Source organism: Apteryx rowi, unplaced genomic scaffold (genome assembly GCF_003343035.1).
Source record: "Apteryx rowi isolate R43461 unplaced genomic scaffold, aptRow1 scaffold_323, whole genome shotgun sequence".
Lineage (NCBI taxonomy): Eukaryota > Metazoa > Chordata > Aves > Apterygiformes > Apterygidae > Apteryx > Apteryx rowi.
In genome coordinates, this window is record NW_020449675.1 from 973950 (window position 1) to 995331 (window position 21382).

At 60.5% G+C, this 21382-nt stretch overlaps 2 protein-coding genes across 2 annotated transcripts in view; one reads left to right on the top strand and one right to left on the bottom strand.

Moving 5' to 3' along the window:
* Positions 1-1213, bottom strand: part of EIF1 (eukaryotic translation initiation factor 1) — a 2858-nt gene extending 1645 nt beyond the window's left edge. The window contains exon 1 of the mRNA XM_026071208.1: positions 1162-1213. Coding sequence (XP_025926993.1) covers positions 1162-1213 — 52 coding nt within the window. The remainder of the gene's footprint in view (positions 1-1161) is intronic.
* A 17493-nt stretch (positions 1214-18706) lies between these two features.
* The window catches only part of LOC112968715 (keratin, type I cytoskeletal 14-like), a 5021-nt gene continuing 2345 nt past the window's right edge, over positions 18707-21382 (top strand). The window contains 4 exon segments of the mRNA XM_026071209.1: positions 18707-18804; positions 18880-19231; positions 20567-20649; positions 21209-21379. Coding sequence (XP_025926994.1) covers positions 18707-18804; positions 18880-19231; positions 20567-20649; positions 21209-21379 — 704 coding nt within the window.

Here is a 21382-nt window from a genome sequence, read left to right on the forward strand (position 1 = left end):
CTCGGCCAGCGCCGCCCCCGGCCCCGCCGCCCGCCCTGCGGCGCCCCGCGGTGCCCCCAAGCACCGCCGCCCCCCCTGGAGCGGGTGCTGCGCCCCGCGGCCTCCCGGGCCTGCGCCTCCCGGCCGCCCCAACGTGCCCCTGGGCTCCGTGAGGAGCGGTGACCTCGCGTGGGACTGCGGGAAGGGGCGGGATCCCCGGGGTGGGACAGGAGCCCCAGGGCTGGACAGGATCCCTGAGGTGGGACAGGATCACCAGGATGTTACAGGATCCCCCAGGCAGGACAAGATCCCTGAGGTGGGACAGGATCCCTGGGGCGGGACAGGATCCCTGAGGTGGGACAGGATCACCATGACATTACAGGATCCCTGGGGCAGGACAGAATCCCCAGGGAATTATAGGATCCCTACGGCATTACAAGATCTCCAAGGCAGGACAGGATCCCTAGAGTGTTACAGGCTCCCTGAGGTGGGACAGGCTCCCTGGGGCATTACAGGATCCCCAGGGCTGGACAGGATCCCTCAGGGTGGGAGAGAAGCCCTGGATTTTTGCCAGGCAGTGCATCTCCAGGTGATCGAAACACCCAGTAACCCCACACACTGCAGGAACATCGCCCCGTCTCGTTCCCAGCTCGCTGGATGCTGGGAGCAGCCCGGGTCCGGCCTTGCCGAGCTCGGCGCAGGCCAGTTTATCGGCCCGGCGCTCCGCGGCTGCAGGCGTTCGCGCCAGGGGCAGCGAGGATGTGGCGGGGTCACGGAGAGCTGGGACCTGCAGGATGCTTTCTGGGTGACTTTATTTACGGGCTCCAGCCTGAAAGGGTGCTGACTCCGGTGGCAGTGCTTACATGTGAATGTGTGTTTGTCACTCAGCTATCGCCATGGTGACAGCCGTACTTTAAGCAAGCAGATAACCACATGCAGATATAGAGCAGGCCTCTGCGCTCTCTTTTCCAAGAGCACTTGGCAGGGAGATGCTCAGAGGACACCAGGGTGCTGCAGGAGGGGATGGTCCCCAGAGGGGCCCCGGGGGCTCCGTAATGCTAAGGGGAAACTTTCAAGGTATCATCTAAATCTGCCTGAAAAGCAAGGGTTTTTTCCTCATTAAACCCATGATGCAACTCCCATTGTGCTCACTACCTTTCAAATCAGACAGTCAGGCCTTACTGAAGTCCTCCCTGCAATGCGAACTCAGCCCCTTGTGTAGCTTGGCCGGCATCGGCGTATCACCTCCTTGGTCCCTGGTTGTGCCGGGCAGCCGAGGGGATTGCTGTGGCCTCACGCAGCACCGTAACCTTGAGTACTGGAGCAGTAGCTCTGGAGCCCCTGGACAGCTCATCCCCTGGCTTCCTCACACACCTTGCTGCGCTGCGCTGGAGCCAAAAGTACCTGCTCCAGGACACTCAGCGTAAATAGGCTCCCCCGTTTTCCAAATTGTGGGCAGGCATTTCTGAAAACAGCTTGCTGGGCAAAGCTGCTTTTCAGAGCCTCCAACCCACGTGCCCTGATTGCTGGTCAGCAGGAATTGCCCATCTCAGATTGATCCTGTCCTTGAAGCCTCGCGGATGGAGATGTAACTGTACTTCCTAAGCAGATGCTTTTAATCCTGCTTCCAAGTCCTTCTAATTTGGGGGCTTGGAGCCTGGACCTCAGCGTTCAGTACTAGCTGCTGCTAAAGAAAGATGATTTATAGCTTTCCTGGTGCCTGACATGTGGCTAAAACCCCCTCATAAACTGACAAGCGTCTCCCAGCACTGGTTTGGCACGACACAGCGGAGGTTGCTTGCAGATGAATGTCACATCCAGCTCAGAGATGTATTACACGTTCTAAAAATACACCAAAACCCCAGATACGAAGTACAGTAAATCTCCTACACAATTCATGGGGTCAAAAGCCATATAGATCCAGACAGAGCATAAACTCCCCTCTGGGAGCTAGTTAAAACTGAACAAAGCGCTGGGGTATCGCCCCCCAGTGAGACGTGGATCTGTTGCGTTGCATCTGTTGTGCCATGGATTGCTTATCCTGGAGCTCATCACTTCCATCTAGATGCCCTGTGGCCTCGGCTTTCAGTGCGGAGGTGTTCCCGCCGTGCATCTGAAGCCATCTCTGAAATACCATGTATTTTGGACAAATCATTGGTGTCTGGGTGTGCTGCCCTCTGTGGGCCCTGGGAGTCATTGCATGATTTAGATGTTGCATCACTCTTGGGGGCTTTTATTTAAGCTAAAGGCAAATTATTTATCTTGCACTAGGTAGAAGGAATCATTTGCTTTGGTGTATTTCAGTGTCTCTCTGGTATTTCTAAATCATCTGTCACTTTTGTATGTCCTTATGTGATGGATCAGCTGGAGAACTGGCTTAAATTTTCATTAAAATGTGAATTTGCTCCCTGACCATCATGACCAAGCAGATGACTTTCCTGTCCCAGCTATCTCTGATCAGATTCTCCATACCAGGAGAGGAACCATCTCAAGCAGCATCATGGTGGTGTATCCAGACATCAGAGAAGTGATTAGACATTTCCAATGTGTCTTTCTGCTGGAGGCATTTCAAAGACCTCACTACAGCGAAGGGACTGTTCATGGTATTCAGTGCCCAAAACTCCGGAAGAGTCATTGAGCCTCCTGTCTGGTGTCTGCTGACTGGTCTCATGTCCGTGCCAGGCTGCTCAGGACGTCCCCAGAGAGGCAAGGTGCCAGCGGCACTGCAGGGTCACAGCGTCCCTGTGATACGCAGGGGTTTGCATCCTTGCAGAACAGCGAGAGGCGAGTGTGCGTCAGGCATCGCCACTGGTGCAAAACCATCAGACAACGACAGACGAAACATTTTCCTGTTTTTACCACCAGTTTTCCATCCCGCCCTGGCTGAGCAGCCCCCTGCTGCTGTCTCAGAGCAGGCCTGAGCCCCTGCACCTCCTTGCCACGGCCGCTTTCGGGCGTCCGGCTCGGCCCGGCCTGGGCGAGGTGCCTCCTCCGAGGGAGATGTTCGTCCCCGGCTCCCCACGAGGTGGCAATGCTGATCTCCCTTGCGAGAGCAGTTCCCGCATCACGCAACGCTCCGGGTGCTGCAGGATCTTTGATGCCCAGGACCCGGCAAATCCTATGCATCCTATCCGGGCTGAAGACTAGCTCCGCACACAGGGAAGTCTCTGTGCTTGGGGGCATGGCAGTGTACGGTAACTGGCCAGATTTGTTTTAGGGTCACCACCGGGAGCAGACAGGGCCCAGAGCGGCTTGTGTCCCGTGCTCTGTCGTGCCCCAAATCAAAGGCACAGCTCTGCAGCTGTGGCTCAGGCAGGGGCTGGCTTCCAGAAACCGTCTTGTACGTCGGCGGAGAGCGATGCACGTGGACCACTGTGACAGGGAAACGTGCTGATGCGGAGGGCAGGGACGGCCCAGCGTCGGTGCAGGGCAGCACAGCCTTCGGGACGACGTGCTCCACGTGCAGCACGACCCAGCCCGCAGCAGCAGCGACGCGGGTCTGCCCGCGGCAGGGCCCTGCAGCGGCACCGGGTGCTCAAGGTGCTCCTTGCAGGGCAAGCAGCCCTCCTCGGGCGGCTGTGGGTCTCTCCCACTCAAGCCTGGTGAGGCCATTTCACCCCATGCACATCAGCGCTCTTGAGCAGGAGGTCTCGCTGCCCCTCCGATACTCCCAAGACATGTAGCAGGGAGGAAGGAATTACCCCAGTGTTTTGCTTTTCCAGTTCTCCCGCAGCTCAGAAATGCGCTCCAGGCTGGGACATTCCTAGAAACCAGCTTTTCTCCTCTAACATCCCCTATGTGACTGCACACATCGGGTTCAGGATGAGCTGGATGTATGATGCGCAGCATTTGATCCCATTAATCAGTGACGGCAGCACTGGCAGACGTTAGCCCTGATGATTAACCTGCTCCTGGGAAGCGCTGAGGCGTCGCCGGGGCGAGCTGGGGCCAAAGGCAGAGCAGGGAATCCCCGACTGCTCGCTCGAGTGCCACCTTCCCTTTCCGTGTGTGGATACTCCTGGCAATTCATGTCCCAAAGTTCAGAAATTCCAGAGAAAAAACACTTAATAAGCAAGTGAAACAATCTCTACCCACCTGAGGTAGGGCACGGCCTGCAGGATACTTTCTGTGGCAGCTGTTTGCATGTGCCAGGAGCTCCCGGGATGGACGGCACTGGACATGCTGTAACATATCGATTCAAAGGGACGGTTTCAAATGCACCTTCCCTGAGCACTGCAGTGGGTCCCGGTGCAGCTGGGCATGCCCTGATTCCTGCCTAACCCTCTGGGAGCACAACCGGAGTCCTAGGCCACCCCCATCCCCACTGCATCCCTTTTCCCAACATTTTATCCCCCCTGCGATGTGCCATTGGTGCTGCCTTGCTGCCAGCCTGCTCTCCCCGCTGTTCACTCCAAGCCTGAAGCCCCCGGAGCAGGGAAGCACAAGAGCTTGCAGAGCAGATTTCCTCCAATACCAGGGCCAGCACACGCTGCCTGCCAGGGCTCATCAAGACCCAGCCCCTGGGCTTCTCCTTAACTCACGAATTCGGCTCCTTTTCTAGCAGGCCTGGTGTGCATCACACAGCCGTATCACACACACCTGCAAAGCAGGTAAAAGCTCTCAGCTGCAGGGCTCTGGTTAAGGGAATATAATGAGTGCGGGTTTATTACTAATGTTGCTTTCTAATGGTGTTTATTCAGCCCTCCCAAATGCCTTCTCTTCCCTGCGCTGGTGCCTCCGACGGCTGCGGCAAGGGACAGCAGGGGCTCAGCCCCGGGCTGCAGCTTGGCCGGATGCGTTTCGGCAAGGGGCATCCCTCCGGGCACAAGCGCCGTACTCCCTGCTCCCACGCCTTGCTGCGCTGCAGCAGCCCCGTGCACGGCCGCGACCCATGCAGGATCCGGTCGGGGATGCCGGTACGGCGGCGGTGTCCCAGCGAGGGCCCGGCACAGCCGCTGGGTGTCAGCACAGCCCAAGCGCCGGAGCTTGGCGCGGGCCGCGGCGTGTGCAGGCCTGCGGGCGCCCCGGGAGCCCCAGGGCCGTGGCCGTGCACGGAGCGCGGTGCGGGCGCCTCGGGGCTGCACGAGCGCCCGGTGCATCCGGAGCCTGCGGGCGCTGCAAGGCTCCCGGGTGCGGGGGCACCGGAGGCCCCGCTGCAGGGGGTCCCACGGTGGGGACGCGGGGCGCTTTGGCCCTGCCGGGGCGTCGGGGTGGTTGGGTGCTTCTCCCCGCAGCCAGGGGCAGGAGGGCATCTCCGGGCGACGGCGGCAAGAGGCCGTGGCCGTGGCGTCCCTGCGGGCTCGCAGGAAACCCCAGGCTGCCCAGCTGCTCGGCTCTGCCTTCCCCTGGCAGCCTTCCTCCCCTATTGCTCTGCCTCGCCTCACCCAGCTGTGAAACCTCTCCTCTCCGCGAGGTGCCAGGAGAGGTCTAAGCACCGGGCTCGGCACGGCACGGCCCCGTGACACTGCTCCAGTGCGTCCGTCCTGCGGGGCGGCACGGCAGTGCCGAGGGGTGTCCCGGGGAGGGTCGGCCCTGGGGGCCCTCCTGCGCGTGGGGCAGGGGCTGGGGGGAAGCCGGGGGGTTCCTGCAGAGAAGGGGGGTGAATCCCTTCACCGCCGTTCCCACGGGGCTGGACGTGGCCTCTCCCGCACCGCCGGGACCCCCCCCCGGCGAGGGTCCAGCCCCCGTGCACACGTTCAGCGCTCGCTTTGCAGCAAAGGCATTAAACAAGCCCCCAAACCGCCGGGGTCGCCGGAGCCGGGACAGCCCCAGCCCTCGCCTGGGCCCTGCTGGGAGCAGCGTCAGCCCGGAGCAGCGGCTGAGACTGGCGGGGTTGTGACACCTGTCCCCGCACAGGCCCCAGGCCATCGGGAAGCAGCAGACGGTGGCAATGGCCACCCTGCACGTGCCTGGCTTACGGCCTTGTTCAGCCTGGGGACAGCCGAGTCCCCCGGCGTGCCAGGACGGAGATGTCTCCGGGCCCTCTCCCTCCCTGCTTGGTGACGGGGAGCAAAACCGAGGGCATTTTCGGCTGCAGAGACGCCCGGACAGGGCGGCGAGGGCAACTCAGGGACTCAAAAGAGCCAGGACAGGCAGAGCCACGATGGGCTTTTGCATTCAGTTTTCCCCGGCGAGGGACGGGAGCAAGGCCCTGGCGGCAGCAGGCGCCGCGAGCCGAGGGCTGGCTCAGAGCCGCAGCCTGCTCCCACACGCCGGCAACGTGCCGCTGCCAGGCACGTCCCCTCGGCTGCATTTTTCCACAGCTCAGTCACGCTGCCGGGCCCGAGAGCTGCTCCAGGTGCCGTGGGAAGGGGCAGAGCGGGCCGGGGCTCTGCCTCCCTCGCGGGGCGCCGAGGGGTCTGTGCCGGGGGCAGCCGGGGCTTTGGCTCCTGCCAGCTTCTGCCCCTGCAGAGCAGCGAAAGCACCGCGCCGGTGCACGTCCTGGGCCAAACGCTTGGGCACAGGTGCCTGGCTGCACGGAGAGCCGTGGCCTGCAGAAACGCTCCAGCTAGAGGCAGGGACGAGCCTGGCGCCGGCAGCCCGGGGCTTGGGGCTGCCACCTCCGTGGTGCCGCAATGCACCCAGCCCCTGGCTCCGGCGTTGCCTCCCCCCGGCCGAGCCAGGCAGCCCCTCTGCCCTGAGCCGGGGGGAGCTCCCTGCTCCGTGGCCGGGGGACGCTCTGGACAAGGAGCGACCCGGGGAAGGACCTTTGCTGGAGGTCTTGTGGGTCTGGCAGGGCTTTGCACCCCAGGCTTGCCTGGCTCATGGGATGCTCCCGGCGGGGCCTGTTTGCACCGGGCAGAGGGTTTGCACAAGCACCGGGAAGGTTTCCGGACACAGGAACCCTTGCCTGTACAACGGTGCCGTGCTGGGTGCCAGGGCTATCCCGGATGGGCTGCGAGGGGCAGCAGCACCCTGCTCCTGGGTGCCCCCACACGCAGCCCTGTGCCGCCGGGACCGCGACGCACAGCGGGACGCAGGCAGTGCACCTGGAGCGCTGCTGCCTGCTCTGCGTCACCCCCTTCGTCTCGGCCCGGGCCCCTGCCCCTGCCCAGGGAGGAACCCAGCCCTGCCGCCACCAGCCCGGCTTGCAAACAGCTCAGGCATCTCCTACACTGCGCTAGCGCGATGGGGGAGAGGCCACCGGGCTGAATCCCCCTCTCTGACACGGGGGTGAAGGGACAGAGGATTTGGGGGGAACTGCTGCAGAAATGAGGAGCATGAGGGAAAGCTGCGCTGTCACCCAGCCAGCGAGAAGGGGCAGGTGGGGCTGAACACCTGGGTCAGCTTCTCGCTCTGCTTTGCATTTCCCTTACGAGGCAAAACCTGAGGGTGTGAGCACCCCCCCCACGCTGCGCTCCCCACCCTCTGCAGCCGCCCCCTCCCTGCCCCGCGGCCAGGCACGCTCATCCCTGCCCGCACGCAGCAACTCCCCGAGGGCCAAACACTGGCCGCGGGCCAGCGCTCTGTGCTGCGCGGCTGGAAGGACCCAGCCCGGCCCTGCCCCGGCACCGTGCCCAACGCCCCGGGGATCTGCCTCTTGCAAAACACCTGGCCACGGCGCCCGCCTGCGCCTCCCTGCTCAGCCGCGATGGGAGCCGCTCCAGGGCCTGCTGCTCGGCCGCCCGGTCCCGAGCGGGGACCCCCGGGCCCCAGGGAAGGGGGGCTTTGCGGGCACGGCCGGGCCGGCTCCGGTGCAGAGTGCTCGTGCTGCTCGCGCTGCCCCAGGCTCTCCCGGCACCCTGGAGCGTGGGAGCACCGCGCTTGGCCTGTCCTGCTGCACCAGGCAGCACACGAGCGCTCGGGCCCCTTGTCTCGGCCAGCCGCTGCTGCTGCCGGCCTGGCGGGGGGACAGGGAAACCTTCGCTGGCTTCGCCTTGGGGATTCGGCCGGGAAACGGCTTAGCCACAGCCCCTTTCTCTGGCTGCAAGGCAGCGAGCAAAGCGCCCGGCTCTGCAGACCCGCCAGGCCTCAGCCAGCTGCTCGTGCACACAGCAGCACCCTGAAACCGCGGCCAGGGATGTGCCCTCCTCCCCAGAGGGCCCTGAGCCCCCAGCGCCCTGCTGCGAGGCGGCAGTGTGCACCGGGCAGTGCGCACGGTGGGAAGGGGGCTGGCGTCCCCCGGCTGCAGCCCGAGCCCCCGCTCTGCAGGGGCGCTTGCAGCTGTGCCGCATGCAGGAGCTGCCAGGGCCGCACCGTGCCGCATGCTCACCCTGCGGCATGGAGCTGACACCCCCAGCCTTAGCATGGGCTGCCATTTCATGCGTGCTCGTGCCACGGCTCAGCCTCGTGCTCCCCGGTGGCTGGGCCAGGGGCCCAGGGCCACCGCAGCGGGCGAGGGGCAGGGAGGTGGGCTGAGGTCCGGCTGCAACCCGTGTTGGGAGCCTGGGCAGGTTTTGGGAGGTGCGGGGAAGCCCGGCTGCCACTCGGGGCCAGCACTGGAGGCCGAGGCACCCCCAACACGGGAGCAAGCTCCTGCCACGCGGGAGCCGGGTTTGGGTGAAACCCTGTGGGTCTGGGACCATCCGCTCCTGCGGCCGGGTGGAGACGCCACCCCTCCGAGCTCCCTCGCAGCCCCCCCTGCTCCCGGCCCGTCTCCATCTGAATTTCACTCTTTGCCTCTTTGCGTTTTACCTGTGATCTAACCAGGGGGAGGAATAAAGACCCCCCCGGAGCCCTCCCCGCCCGGGGGCTCTTTGCTGCGGGGAAGCAGGACCCCGGGGACAGGGACGCCCCAGCCGGCCCCCGAAGGACGGAGGGCGGCGGGGGAAGCGCAGGGGCGTCAGCCGGGCTGCGACCGCAGCTGATGCAGGCACTTTGCAGCGGCGCCGCCGCGGCTTGTCCCCGCGCCCAGCGCCAGGCGGCGATTAGCGAGGCGGCGGCCCGCCAGCGCGTTCCCACGTCGCGGGCGTGCCGCGTCCCCGGCATCGCTGCGCCCGGCTCTCCCGCGCCCCGGGCGGCCGCTGCCGCTTCGCTGCCTAATAAGGAAACCGGTCGCTCCCCGCCGCTTGTGAAACACCGCGGCCTTGGAGCCCTGCTGACGCGGCCCGTTCCCAGGAGCTCGCGGGAAGTGTGCGAGGCTGGAGAGACCCCTCTGGCCCCTTTTTTCCCCAGCCCCGCTGCAGAGCCAGCGCTCAGAGCCGCCCCGGCCGTGCCGCAGCGCCCGCTCCCCCGGGAGCCCCCGCGCTGCGGACAGTGCAGCGCTGGCTTTGCGCGCGAGCCACCAAGGCATGCCAGGTGCAGGCGCGCTGCAGTCCCATCCCGCGCTCCCACCATGGCTTTTGCTGGCACTCGACACGGGAGGCCGCGGCACTCGCCAGACGGGGCCCGCAGCAGCGCGGCCGGTCCCGGCGCCCCAGCGATCCCGCGGCAGCAGCCCAGCGCCGGCGGCCTCGATGGAGGGAGCGGGGTGGGAAACGGCGGCGCCGGCGGCAGGGGGTCCATGCAGCGCAGCCGGCTCGGGAACCCCACTCCCCATGTCTCGGCGCACGGCGGGCAGCGAAAGGCTCGGTGGCAGGAGGAATTGAGTCCTCCCCAAGTAACGAGGCAGCCAGCAGGGCCAGAGCGGGTCCGTGGGGTTTGGGGGGTTATTATTAACAGCAACACGCTGTCGGCATCGCGGGGAACACGGGCTCCCTGCTGCCCATGGGCGGATAGAAGCGCGCTGGGCTGAAACGGCCCCTCGGCCTTGCAGGGGCCGTGTCTGCGCTGCGCCGTGCGGAGCAGGCGGAAAGGCAAAGCCTTCCCCGGAGCCGGCATGAGCGTGGGAGCCTCTGCGGCACTTGCAGCGTGGGACAAGGGGGAGTGCGGGACCGGGCCGGGGCTGAGGGGAGCCCACGCATCCCCTCGCCCTCCGCCAGGCCTCGCAGGTGGGAAGTCACTTCTCAGGAACCAGGTGATGGCGAAAGTTGTTTCCCAGGCGTGGCCGGGGAGGAATGTAAATCCTCTGAAGTCCTCGTCTCCCCTGTAATTACCGCCAGGGCAAGTTTCAGCTCGGAGAGCGGAGGCCGCCCCAGCCCCGGGCATGAGAGCGAGAGTGGGGATGACGCAGAGGAGCGGCACCCGGAGCGTGCGTGCCCGCTCCTGCCCAGGAAGGCGCCGGAGCTGACTCACTGGGGCGCGGGGCCGCCGGGGAGCTCGGCTTGGCTCGGCGCCGGCGGCAGCACCCGCGCGAGCGCAGGGGTTGGGGGCACCCGGCCGGGCCTGGCTGGCCCAGGCGACACGGGGGTCCTCAAGCCTCAGCGTCGCACGGGCTACCCTCATCCAGGGGACCGAGCCTTCCCCTGTGCCGGAACAGGCAGCGTCCCAGCCCGGGGTCTCAGCAGACCCGGGAGAGAGGCACCTCCCGAGCTCTGCGGCACCGTGTCACCCTGTTCTGGCCATGCACGATGCCGGCTGGGCTGCAGAGTCCAGCCTGGCCCCTTCCCTCGGAGGCCCCTTGCCCTCAACAGCTCTGCAAGTGCCGGCGTTTGCCTCCCCGGCACGTTGCCACTTGGCCCGTGGATGTTTGCAGGCGCCGAAGCACCTCGGCTCGTGGGGAGCGGGGCCCCGCGGGGCGCTCGGCGCTGCGAAGGGGCTGCAAGCTGGGGCTCAGGGCCTGACCCACCCCCGGAGGGGCTTGCACAGCCGCTTGACGGGAGCTGCAGCGGTGCAGGGGGCCGGGGCTCGGCGTGGGCGTCCTGAGGGTATCCGCAGATGGGAACCGCTCGGGAAGGAGCCCGGCGCCGCTCGCACACCGCACGGCCGGGCCTCTGCGTGCTCCAGCCGTGCAGCGAGGCGGTCAGTGCCCCGCAGCCTGCACGCGTGGCCGAGGGCCTGTCGCCTGCGGCAGAGCAGGGGCAGCAGCCGCAGAAGCCGCACAACCTCCCGGCACCGCCGCGAGGGCAGAGAGCCCCAGCAGCGCGGGGGACCCGGGGCTGCGGCAGCCCGGGCATCACAGGGAACATTTCCCTGCAGGCCTCGCGGCACGGCGAGCAGCGAGTGGTGCCATCTGTAGCCACGAGCCAGTACTACACAGACATGCGTGCACATGCTTGCACACACGTGTGCACAGGCGCACACATGCGCGTGCTCGCCCTCTGCCCGTGGGGAGGCAGGTGCCGGCTCGGCGCCAGCCCCGGCAACGTCACCGCTCTCATCGCAGACCCCGTGGGGGCCCTTTGCAGGAAACGGTGCCAGGGGGACACGGGCAGCGTCCCAGGACCCCGCGCACCCCGCGCGTCCCGCGGCCGCGCTCCCGCCGCGCCCGGGCGCTGCTCGCTCCCGGGGCCGCTGGCGCCGCCCGCGCTGCGCTGCTGCGCCCCGTTCCGCCAGCTGAGGGCGCCCTTGCGCAGCGTTTGCAACCCTCCGGCAGCGCCCGCCGCGCCGCGCTCCCAACGCCGCCGAACGGCCCCGAACGGCCCCGCGCGTTCCAACGCCCCCGAACGCCCCCAAACGCCGCCGCGCGTTCCAACGCCCCCAAGACGCCCCCACGTGCCCCAAATGCCCCCGCGCGTTCCAACGCCCCCGAACGCTGCCCTCGGAGGCGAGCGAGCGGGCGGGCAGCAGCGAGGCCACGGTGGCTCCCGCCACCTCGGTCCGTGCAGCCACCTTCAGCCCGGGACGGCCCGCGTCTCTTCCCCAGCGATACAGGAGGGTTTCCTGCCCCTGGCACGGCCCCTCCAACCGCTCTGTATTTTCTCCTCCTATAACTAAGAGGCTGCCGAGGGCCTCCCGGGAGGAACGCGCTTCCCAAGGGCGACCGCGGGCCGTCAGCCGAGCGGAGGCTGCGGGACGTAGTGCCAGTGCCACGTGCCACCGGGCGTCTCGCTTACGGGAAGAGCCGGGGCAGAGCTCTCCCGTGCGGCAGCCCCGGGCCCAGCCCTCTGCTGGAAGCCCCACCAGCGGCGCGGCAGGCCGCTGGAAACGCAAATGCATCATGTCATTTTTGCAGAACTGAGGTACAACCCTCAGCTCTCCTGACATGGGGAAAATTCAAGCAGCAGGTCCCAAACGGGAGCAGCTGGAGGAGTCCACAGGAGGAGAACTATGCACTGCAGCCCTCCGCTCTGGCTGCAACGCTGGAGCTTGCCGGAGTCCTGCACCCTCCAGCCCCTGCCGTGCTGTGCTGCGAGGAAGGAAGGAAGCAGCCTGGCTCCCGGACTGCGCGTCCGCAGGGAACGGCGCTGCCCCTGCGGCGGCGAGGCCCGCTGGCAGCGGGGACTGTCACTGACCCCGGGCGTCCACACGGCGGTCCGTCCCCCCCGTGCAGACCCTGCCTAACTGGACCCTTGTCTCCACGACCTGGTGCAACGAAACAGGAATGAAGTTCTACCACAAGCACGTGCTCTCCCCTGCAGTGACTCGCTTGAACACAGTTATTTGGTTTAAAAGAAAAAAAAAGACACAACAGAGAGCTTATTGCAGAGATGAATCTCATAATTACTGTTGCCTATCAGGGGGATCAGCTGTGCTGCAGGCGAGAGCCGAGCCGAGCTGAGGGCTTGCCAAGCCCGGGCAGGTAATCGCCTCCTGCCAGACACCCAGCTGACAGGCCGGCTTTGTTTTGCCTTTTTGAATTCACGTACCGAAAATCATTAGCGCTGCAAGGCGGAGCTGGGAGTGTCAGCCAGGAGACCTCGGGACACGGCGAGGGGGCCGAGCGGGGGGCCAGGGCGGCGGGGCCGGGCACGGGGAGGGGGCGCGAGGTCCGGCGGCGCCCGTCTCGCGGAGGGGAGCCGAGCTGCGGGGCTTACGGCCGGGAACCTCTCGGGCGGCGCGGACTGTTTCAGTCTTGTTAATGCGTTCGTAAAACCGTGTGCCAAGTATGGATTAACGAGCAGCCGAGTAACCGCAACCAGGTGGGATAGCGCAGCCTCGCCGCAGGGCCTCCTCCGCGGGGCAACGCGGTGGCTTGGGGCCGCGCGGCTCCCTCCCTCCCCAGGCACCGTTCGCAGGGGCTGCACGGACCCCCGGGGCATCTCCCCTGCCTCGCGGTGCCTGCGCGAGGTGACCCAAAACCCATCGCGCGTGGGTTGTGCCGGAGCCTCGCAGCCACCGGAGCCATCAGCAAGGAGCAGGGGAGCTTGCGAAGGGATCAGAAGATTCATCAAATCCTACCGAGGGGCCAGAAAGATGCTCAGAGCAGCTTATTCTTTCGTGTCCTGTTAGAGGTTTCTCTGGGCCGGCCTCGGCAGCAGCTGAGGAGCTGGAGCACCCGGCTGCCAGCGCCAAGGCCCAGGGAAGCCCCGATGCCCCCGGGAATGGGCCATGCCAAAACCCTCCTCCAGAAGTGGCCAAGCTCAGAGCCAGGGTCCCACCAGTGAGTGCTCACATGCCCCTGGAGAAAGCTCTAGCCATGGGGCCGCGGTCCCGTTGCTTGTGCCCATGCCCCTGCACTGTCCTGCCTGTGCTGGTGGGGTTGGAAGCAGAAGGGCACCAAAGCCTGGCCGAGGCCGCCCAGGGAGGTGTCACGGGGGGCTGGCGGAGCCCCTGTCTCTAAGAGCAGGTTTGGCATGTCCACCCACCCGGGGTCATTTGGCTCAACTGGTCCCGTCTCAGAGCAGGGAGCAAAACGAGGCAGGCGAGAGCTGAAGGTCCCGCACAGCCCTGCCTTTCCCAGAGCGCGGGCGCCTCCGGGCCGATGCGGGTGCCGGCTTCACCCCCCTGCCAGCATCGCGGCCGTCCCCCAGCGGGTTCCTGCGCACGGCTCGCAGGCCTGGCCTGGAGGCGCTGGAGGTGCAGCGAGTGTGGGCCGAGGAACGAAAGCCGGAGCCGCTGCTTGTCACCTGCAGTCGGCATGGGAAAGCGTGTGTGCAACTGCCTGGCTGCTCCGCCGCGCTCAGAGGCGGCGAGGGGAATGAACAGACGGGGCGTGATCATCTTTCCACACTAACAAAATGAGAGATTAGGAGATTCAAGAGCTGCTTGCTATTTGGAAAACACTCACTGAAAAAAAAATAACATGGGAAACTCCAAAGGTTGGAGTTTGCTGCAGAGATGCAGTTGAGTCAAGTCACGACAGCGTGGGAGTTGGGCTCCGCTCAGACACAAAGGGTGTTCTTCTGTCTTGAGCAAAACGAGCAGTGATTAGTCTGGCGGTGTTTCGCTCCCCAGCCCGCGCGGTGGTTCCTCTGGAGGCTGAGCTCAGCCCTTCGACCAGGGATGAAGCGCACAAGCCGCGAGGCAACTGGGGAGCCCTTTGGGGCTAAGAGGAGCAGGACTGCTCACGGCTCTGAGCTCGCGGCAAGGGGCTCCTCGTCCTCGGGCAGGTGCAGAGGGGCTGGCCAGGTCCTCGGGGAAAAGGCTGGTTGGGATCGCAAGCGTTCGAGTGTCTTTACTGCTAAAAGACAGCAGCAGAAACATAGTGCTGGGACAGCCTTTGCTTCGGTGAGCTGACAGTAGGCCGGGCGGGTGGCTGCGAGGGTCAATGAACCGCAGCAGTAGCTGGGGCAAGAGCTTGAACGATCTGTTGGATGACTGGCTAGTGCCAGACAGGTCTCGGACCGCCGGAGCAGAGCAGAGATAACCCCACGGCCGTGCACTTGCCATCCTTGGCTGAGGCTACTCCAACAGGGGAGTAACAGAGCGTGTGAACTGGCTGCGTTCACAGCACTGATTCACCAGGAGTCATTCCCGGCCACGGATCTCCTCGGTGTTGAAACGGGCAGAGCGGGTCTCAGGCAAAGGAAGGAGGGAACGGGGAGAGGATCGTGCTTGAGAAAGCTTCTCACTGGTGGAGGTGGCTTGAGAAAGGTCAGACAGAGCAGTGCCGGCACCTCGCCGTGGCCTGGTGCTCTGCAAACAGCTGGGGGCACCAGCCAAGGTGAAGAAGCATTGCCCTCTTCCTCGAGAAGAAAAAGGCCTGTCGAGCGCCTCCAGGCCAATGCGGCATTAGCACAGGGCTGTCTTAAGCTGCTGATGGAGGCTGTGTGCCTGCAAGGTCCAAAAGGCAGAGCAAAGCCCTTGGCCCCGCTGGCTCCATTGCTGCCTTGGGCCGTCCTGCAGCTAAAGGGGACGAGGCGGCGGTGGCCTCTCCGCCCTCCACCCTGCCGTCAGCGGAGCTGGCAGTAGGGCAGCAAACAGGGTGGCCCCAAAGAGTCCCCCGTCCCCCTGCAGCTGGGGCCTCCGCTCGCTGGCTGGGGCTGGCCGCCCCGAGCCTGCCCCGGGGCCGGTTTCCATTGCACGCACGCCACAAAGCTTCCTTTCACGGTAACGAACCTAGGAAGGCTGTTTTCCAGGTGATGTGTGGGGGCTGCCAGGACATGTCCCGGCAGACGGTAAGCAATTAGCAGCTGAGATAGAAACAAAGGCAACAATATTTCACGCCGCGCCTTGATGTGTATACTACCCATCGTGGTGGCGGTCATACTTACACAGCAAACCTGTCAGCAAGGGTAAAGCCCGTGCCTGCCGTTCCTTGACACGCAGGAAACATCCTTCTCATGGTCGTGTCCTTCCGCCGGTTTCTGCCGAGCTGTGAATTGCTGTGAAAGGCACTCAACAGAAGCTGGCCCACAGGGGAAACCCAATGACTCCTAATTAGCTTGTATTCATTAGATTAAAAGCGCAATTAAGGTTATTGTTTGAGGTGAATGTAACACATTGACCCTGGCCTTTTCATACCAACCCTCACCGCACTGGTTGTTGTGTGCACTGTTTGTCCACTTCTACCATATAATTTAACTTCCTTTCGTATGCAGACTGGAGGAATTCGGTTCAGTATTTTTCCCCTGCAGCATACCTGAGGACAGATAGCATCTACGGCATGCTTCTTGCTGGAACAGACTCAGATACCATCTCCTGAACGTTATGATGTTTTTTTATCTCAAGGGAATTTCTTGTGAGTGTTTAAAGAGAGCCTGGGAGACTGAATTCTTCTGCTACCTTATACAACAGCTGAAGTGGTGCAGGCTCCTCTGACCCGATTCCACCTCTGTGAATACGTCCTGTCATCAGAGAGCCGGCACAAGCGTGAGGGGAAGGCTGTGCTAAGGGCTTCTCTCCTAAGAGTGGGACCAGCTCTGGAGGTGCCGTTTTAGGAGCTTAGCCAGAGGTCAGGGCAGCAGCTGATTGGCAAGAACATGGACCAGCAAAGATCGGAAAAACCTGATCTTGCAGGACAATCTCCCATTCCAGATCTCTTCTTAGGTTCCTCTGTGTCAGCTGTAATAAAAGAGCCTAAACACGGGCTGAGATCATGATCACACAGAAAGAAGAGCCGTAAATTCAAGAATTTCCTGCCTATGGGGCTGTGGCAGGGCTTTGCCTGGTTTTATGGCAGTTGTCACCTTGAGGCTGAACTAGTAACTTGGACTAAAATGTGGGAGCGACCTGAGCGTGGGGACAGAATTCACAGCACTGTCTTTGGCCGACGTGAGGGGCTCACGGCCAACGTGGGAAAGGCCCCGAGCAACAGGCTTCGTGCTAGAAGTCATAACATGAAAAAGGGAGCACATCTGGAAGGACTCAGAGCAGGGGTGGCCAAGGAGTAGCTCCTGAGCACAGCTCCCACACGAGGCTATGCCGCAGGGGCTATTGAGTAATCCCAGATCCCTGGCTCCGGAGGGAAGCGGGCCACCAGGGAATGCTGACGTTAGCGTTGCCAGATTGCCCCAGGACCAAGCTGCAAGCTGAGCCCGGTCGCCTGCAGGTTCTGCGGAGACGCTGCCATTTGCCATCAGTGGATTGCTCCCAGGTCCCCTCCTTTCCCCCAGCTCTCTGAGGGACGTGGTACATGTACGTCTTGGCCATAGGCAGATTTTGGGATGCAGCTCAGAGAGTCAAAAATCAAAATCTGAAGCAAATCAGTTCTGATGCTGTGCTGCCCAGACTAGAGTCCTCGACTAAGGGGACCAGGGTGCTGTTTCTGACTAAGCTAGTCCCAGATGGTCACATGGAAAAGTCATACCGCCTCTCCTGCCAGCTGCTAAACAAAGAGAACGTGACTCTCTATTAAGTCCTTGAGATCTAACAGTGTTGTAGATAAAGGGTTGTTATTAATATGTCCTTCAGGGAAGAGATGAAAGAAAGGAGGCACAAGAATTACCAAGGGTGAGGCTCTGAGAACATCTTAGTAACTAGAAAATCACTTAAGTACATTAGAATGTGGAAACAGCCAGAGGGGCCACGGGAAGGAAGGAGATCACCATAGGAGAGAAATTACTAAAGGGTTCCTAATCCTTATTATTCTTTTGCTACCTCACAGGCATCTCCGCTAAAAGAAAAAGGAATTTTTCTTATCCCTGAGTGACACCTCCGGGGCTGGCAGGCCAGCAGCTTGGGTGTGCCATTTTCCACTGCATACAGCAAGACTGGTGCCATGTCAGTGAAAGGTTGTTTTTTTTTTCCAGGAAAAAATGAAATAGTGCAGCATCCCCCTTCCCGGATCTTTGCTGCTTTTTCACGCCAACACCTGTCCGGCTCCATCGCTATAATCTCTGCACTCAATCCCTTCATGATGTAATACAGGCGTGGCTATCTGGATGACTGCATTGCCTCATTCTTGTACATCTCTTCTGGGTTGTCCTGCTTAAACTCTGCATTTCCCACATGCTCTTGGTGTTCCTGCTTCTCACTGCAGTGAGTATTGCACTTTGCCCATCGGTTCTTTCGATACAGCCAGTGCTGGCCCTGCTGAGTTACATAAGCATTACTGTCTTGCAGCCACAAATCTGTAGGAAAGAGCATATCTGCATACAGGCATAAACACGAACAAGCGTTCATCACATTCTTCCCATCAGAAACTGCACACAAGGTGTCTGGCAGCAGATGTCCAATGCAATTTCAACTCCTTATACTATACTTAGTCTATCTAAGCATTAAAACATGCCCAAGCAATGAGACTGCAGGAATCGTGGCACAGAGGTTTTTAGCTTCTACAAACCTTTCAGAAGTCACAGCTTGCTTCCGCAGAGTTTGTGGAAGGTTATGTAGCAAAGCAAGCATTGTCAGTAAGTTTAAATTCATTACACAGATGCCATTACAAAACGCTAGGCTTCTGCAATATAAATGGGTTGAAAAAACACTGTTGTAGGGACTTTCTAACCCGTACAGAGATTCACCCAAGATCAATATGTAAGCAGAAATTACCTGAGTTCTTCTCTTTTGAACTACAGGATTTCTGCCAAATACATTATGCTACACAAATACTGCCAGGTCTGTGCTTGTCCTGGGATAGAGGTCCTCACTGGAAAACTTCCAGCTGGCTTTGGATCAGCCCTATATAAAGATTACGGATGCACAGAGCTCATAAGTCAGCAGCTTTCATCGGCTTTATACTCTTTTAAAAAGCAAATAAATAGATTTGTAGGTTTTTAATGATATAGGACACTTGCAGGCGACTCGGAATGTCACAATGGATTCACTTGTGCTACTTCACGGAGAAGCGGCTGGACAGAGGTGGAGCCAGCACCTCCGCGTCTCGGGGCAACAGCATAATGCTAAAACGTAGCCCTGAGCAAGGAGCCTTCAGTTCTGAATCACACCCGAACGCTGGGAACTAAAGGGAAGACGAAGACCCAGCGAGCTGAAGTGTTTTTAGTGGGATGTGACAAAAGACATGAAAACAGAAAGAGAAAAATGATGACTCTGGAATTTGGCTCAGACTGTCAGGGGTGACGAAAAGCACAGGCAACGCCTCCTGTCCGGGCTATAAAGGGCTCCGAGCCAGGGGGAAGTTTGCACTCGCGGTCTTCCCCGCTGCACCCGCTGTCTCGCTCAAGCTCAAGAGCCTCTGCCATCCTTAGCCATGGCCACCACTGTCAGGCAATACTCCTCCTCCACGTCCCTCAAGGGATTCGGGGGAGGCTCCAGCAGGCTCTCCTCCGCGCGCCTTGGCGGAGGAGGGTACAGAGCCCCCAGCCTCAGCGGAAGGGCCAGTAGCTACTCGGTCTCTTCCCGCACTGTTTCGGGGCTCGGAAGTGGCCTCGGTGGGGGCTTTGGGGGCACCTACTGCAGCAGCATCGGAGGGGGCCTTGGCAGCGGCTTCGGGGGCGGCTATGGGGGCAGCTTTGGCAGTGGCTTTGGCGGTGGCTTTGGGGGCGGCTATGGGGGCAGCTTTGGAGGCGGCGAAGGCATTCTGCAAGCGGGAGAAAAGGCGACGATGCAGAACCTCAACGACCGCCTGGCTGCCTACCTGGACAAAGTGCGTGCCCTGGAGGAGGCCAACACTGACCTGGAGGTTAAGATCAGGGAATGGTACAAGAAGCAGGCACCTGGGCCAGACCGCGACTACAGCCCCTATTACAGGACTATCGAGGAGCTGAGGAGCAAGGTAGGATGCTATGGCTAACACAGAGGGATGGCTCTTATCTGAGAGTCTTTATTAGAGAGGAAGCAAAAACACTAACTGCTACCTCTATAATTAGCAGGTACTAACTATGTGGTAAAAGAGATACACATGCAGATGGCCAGGCTGGAAATTTAGGGATTTGTCAATGTCAGTTTTTGATTACATTCTTCTAGATGGGACAAATGACAGTTTTCATTGGATGAAGCAGATGTAAAAGGACATAATGCAAAAACTAAGAATTAGAGATGTCTGCATTGATAATGCATATCTTTCTGAGATTTTATCTAAAAAGAATACACAGGGAAATTTTCGGTGTGTGTAAACTGTGAAATATTGATGGGATATTTGTACATATTCAGTCAAAGAATTTGCAATCTGCTGTTGCTTATTTTAGCTCCTCAATATTATTCTGATTGAGATGGTTAAAGAGGAAAAGATGGAGCTGACCAGGAGTGACATCTTAGCCTCCTTTCAGCAGTCACTAGCACACGGCCAGGCTTGCTCCATAACCACAAACCCTGGCAGCTCTGGAGAGATTTCTCTTTGTTGTGATTTGATTCCTACTGTCCCATTTTGGAGGGAATACTCAAGAGTTAACTTTGTTCTTCTCTGTTACTTCTCACTTATAAATTGCCACTAGTAAACATGAAGGAAGCCTTTGTACAGCCCGAGTTGCCAGGCTGCTGGCAAGTGATGCAGGGAAACCATTTTCCCTCTCGCTGGCACCATAATTGGTGTCCTCCCAAACCCTGACCTGACTCTTTTCTCAGTTTGGATTATTTGCCCCTATTTTGCAATATAAAAATCAGAAGTCTTAGGCACCTGCTCATTCCAGTTTGCTCCATTCCTGCAGTTAGCAAATCAAATCCATCCAAGAACAAATGGGTACAAGGATTGCCAAGCAAGGGCACCCTGCTGGTCCATCTGTCCTGCCAGAAGAATTGCACTGTGCTGTGAATGGGCGAGCGGGTAATTCTTTCTTGACCCTTGCATAATCAGCACACGCCCTGAAGCAGGAGAACAAATGCTATCATCAGATCTCACATATCTTACATGACTTCGAGATGCCTCTGAAACACTCACTGATGGATTTTTGGAAAGGGAGGTCACAGAGTAATCAGATACTTCTTGCAGTCTATCTCAGCTGTGTCTTGTTCCTCCTGGTCATGATTCAATATATAACTCTGTCAAGGAAGCCCCAAGCTTCACCAAAACTATTCCTATCCCTACAGTCTCACTTCTATTAAGATCTCTTGGTCAGCCAGAAGGAGTTTCTGACACTCATCTATTGCTTGCTCTTTATTCTCCACCCTCCAGGTCCTGGTGACCACAGTCGACAATGCCAACCTCCTCCTGCAGATTGACAATGCCAGGCTGACAGCTGATGACTTCAGGACCAAGTAAGCCACCTTTCCTGGAAAAAGGGAACAAAGTCTGCAGAGACTTTTAATGAAATGAGGAAGAAAACCCATCCTAAACCCAAGAAAGCCACTTGAAAAAAAAAAGGCGTTTAGAGGACGTGCAATTTCCCAAGCAGTTTGTGATGTAAATCTTACAGTAGCTTGGGGATAGTTTTGTTTCTGTCAAAACATCTACTAATTTATTCCCACTGCTTGTTGTTCTAAGGTATGAGCCCACTTGCACAGAAAGCTTGCCCTGTGCCTCCGCTATGCGTTTAACTTGTGTGTGTGTATAGCTCGACAAAGCCCAGACCCGGTAACAAGGCCCAGTGACATCAGGGGCAAAGTGATGCTACTGCCTCAAATGAACACTGTTTTATCAGTTGTTCCATGCATTCACTAGCTCTCATCATCAACGGGATGTGGGGGCACCATCAGGGTTATGCAGTACTGACACAACAGCAGCAGCAGCGGGGAGCAAGTGACCAACAAACTGAGCCACTCTGACCTTGGCTGGGTGAGATCTTGGTGTCTTTCGTGACTGTTGTTGTGTTCCCAGGTTTGAGACGGAGCAGGCTCTGCGCCTGAGCGTGGAGGCTGACATCAACGGCCTGCGCAGAGTCCTGGATGAGCTGACTCTGGCCAGAGCTGACCTGGAGATGCAGATCGAGAACCTGAAGGAGGAGCTGGCCTACCTCAAGAAGAACCATGAGGAGGTGAGCAGAGCCAGGCA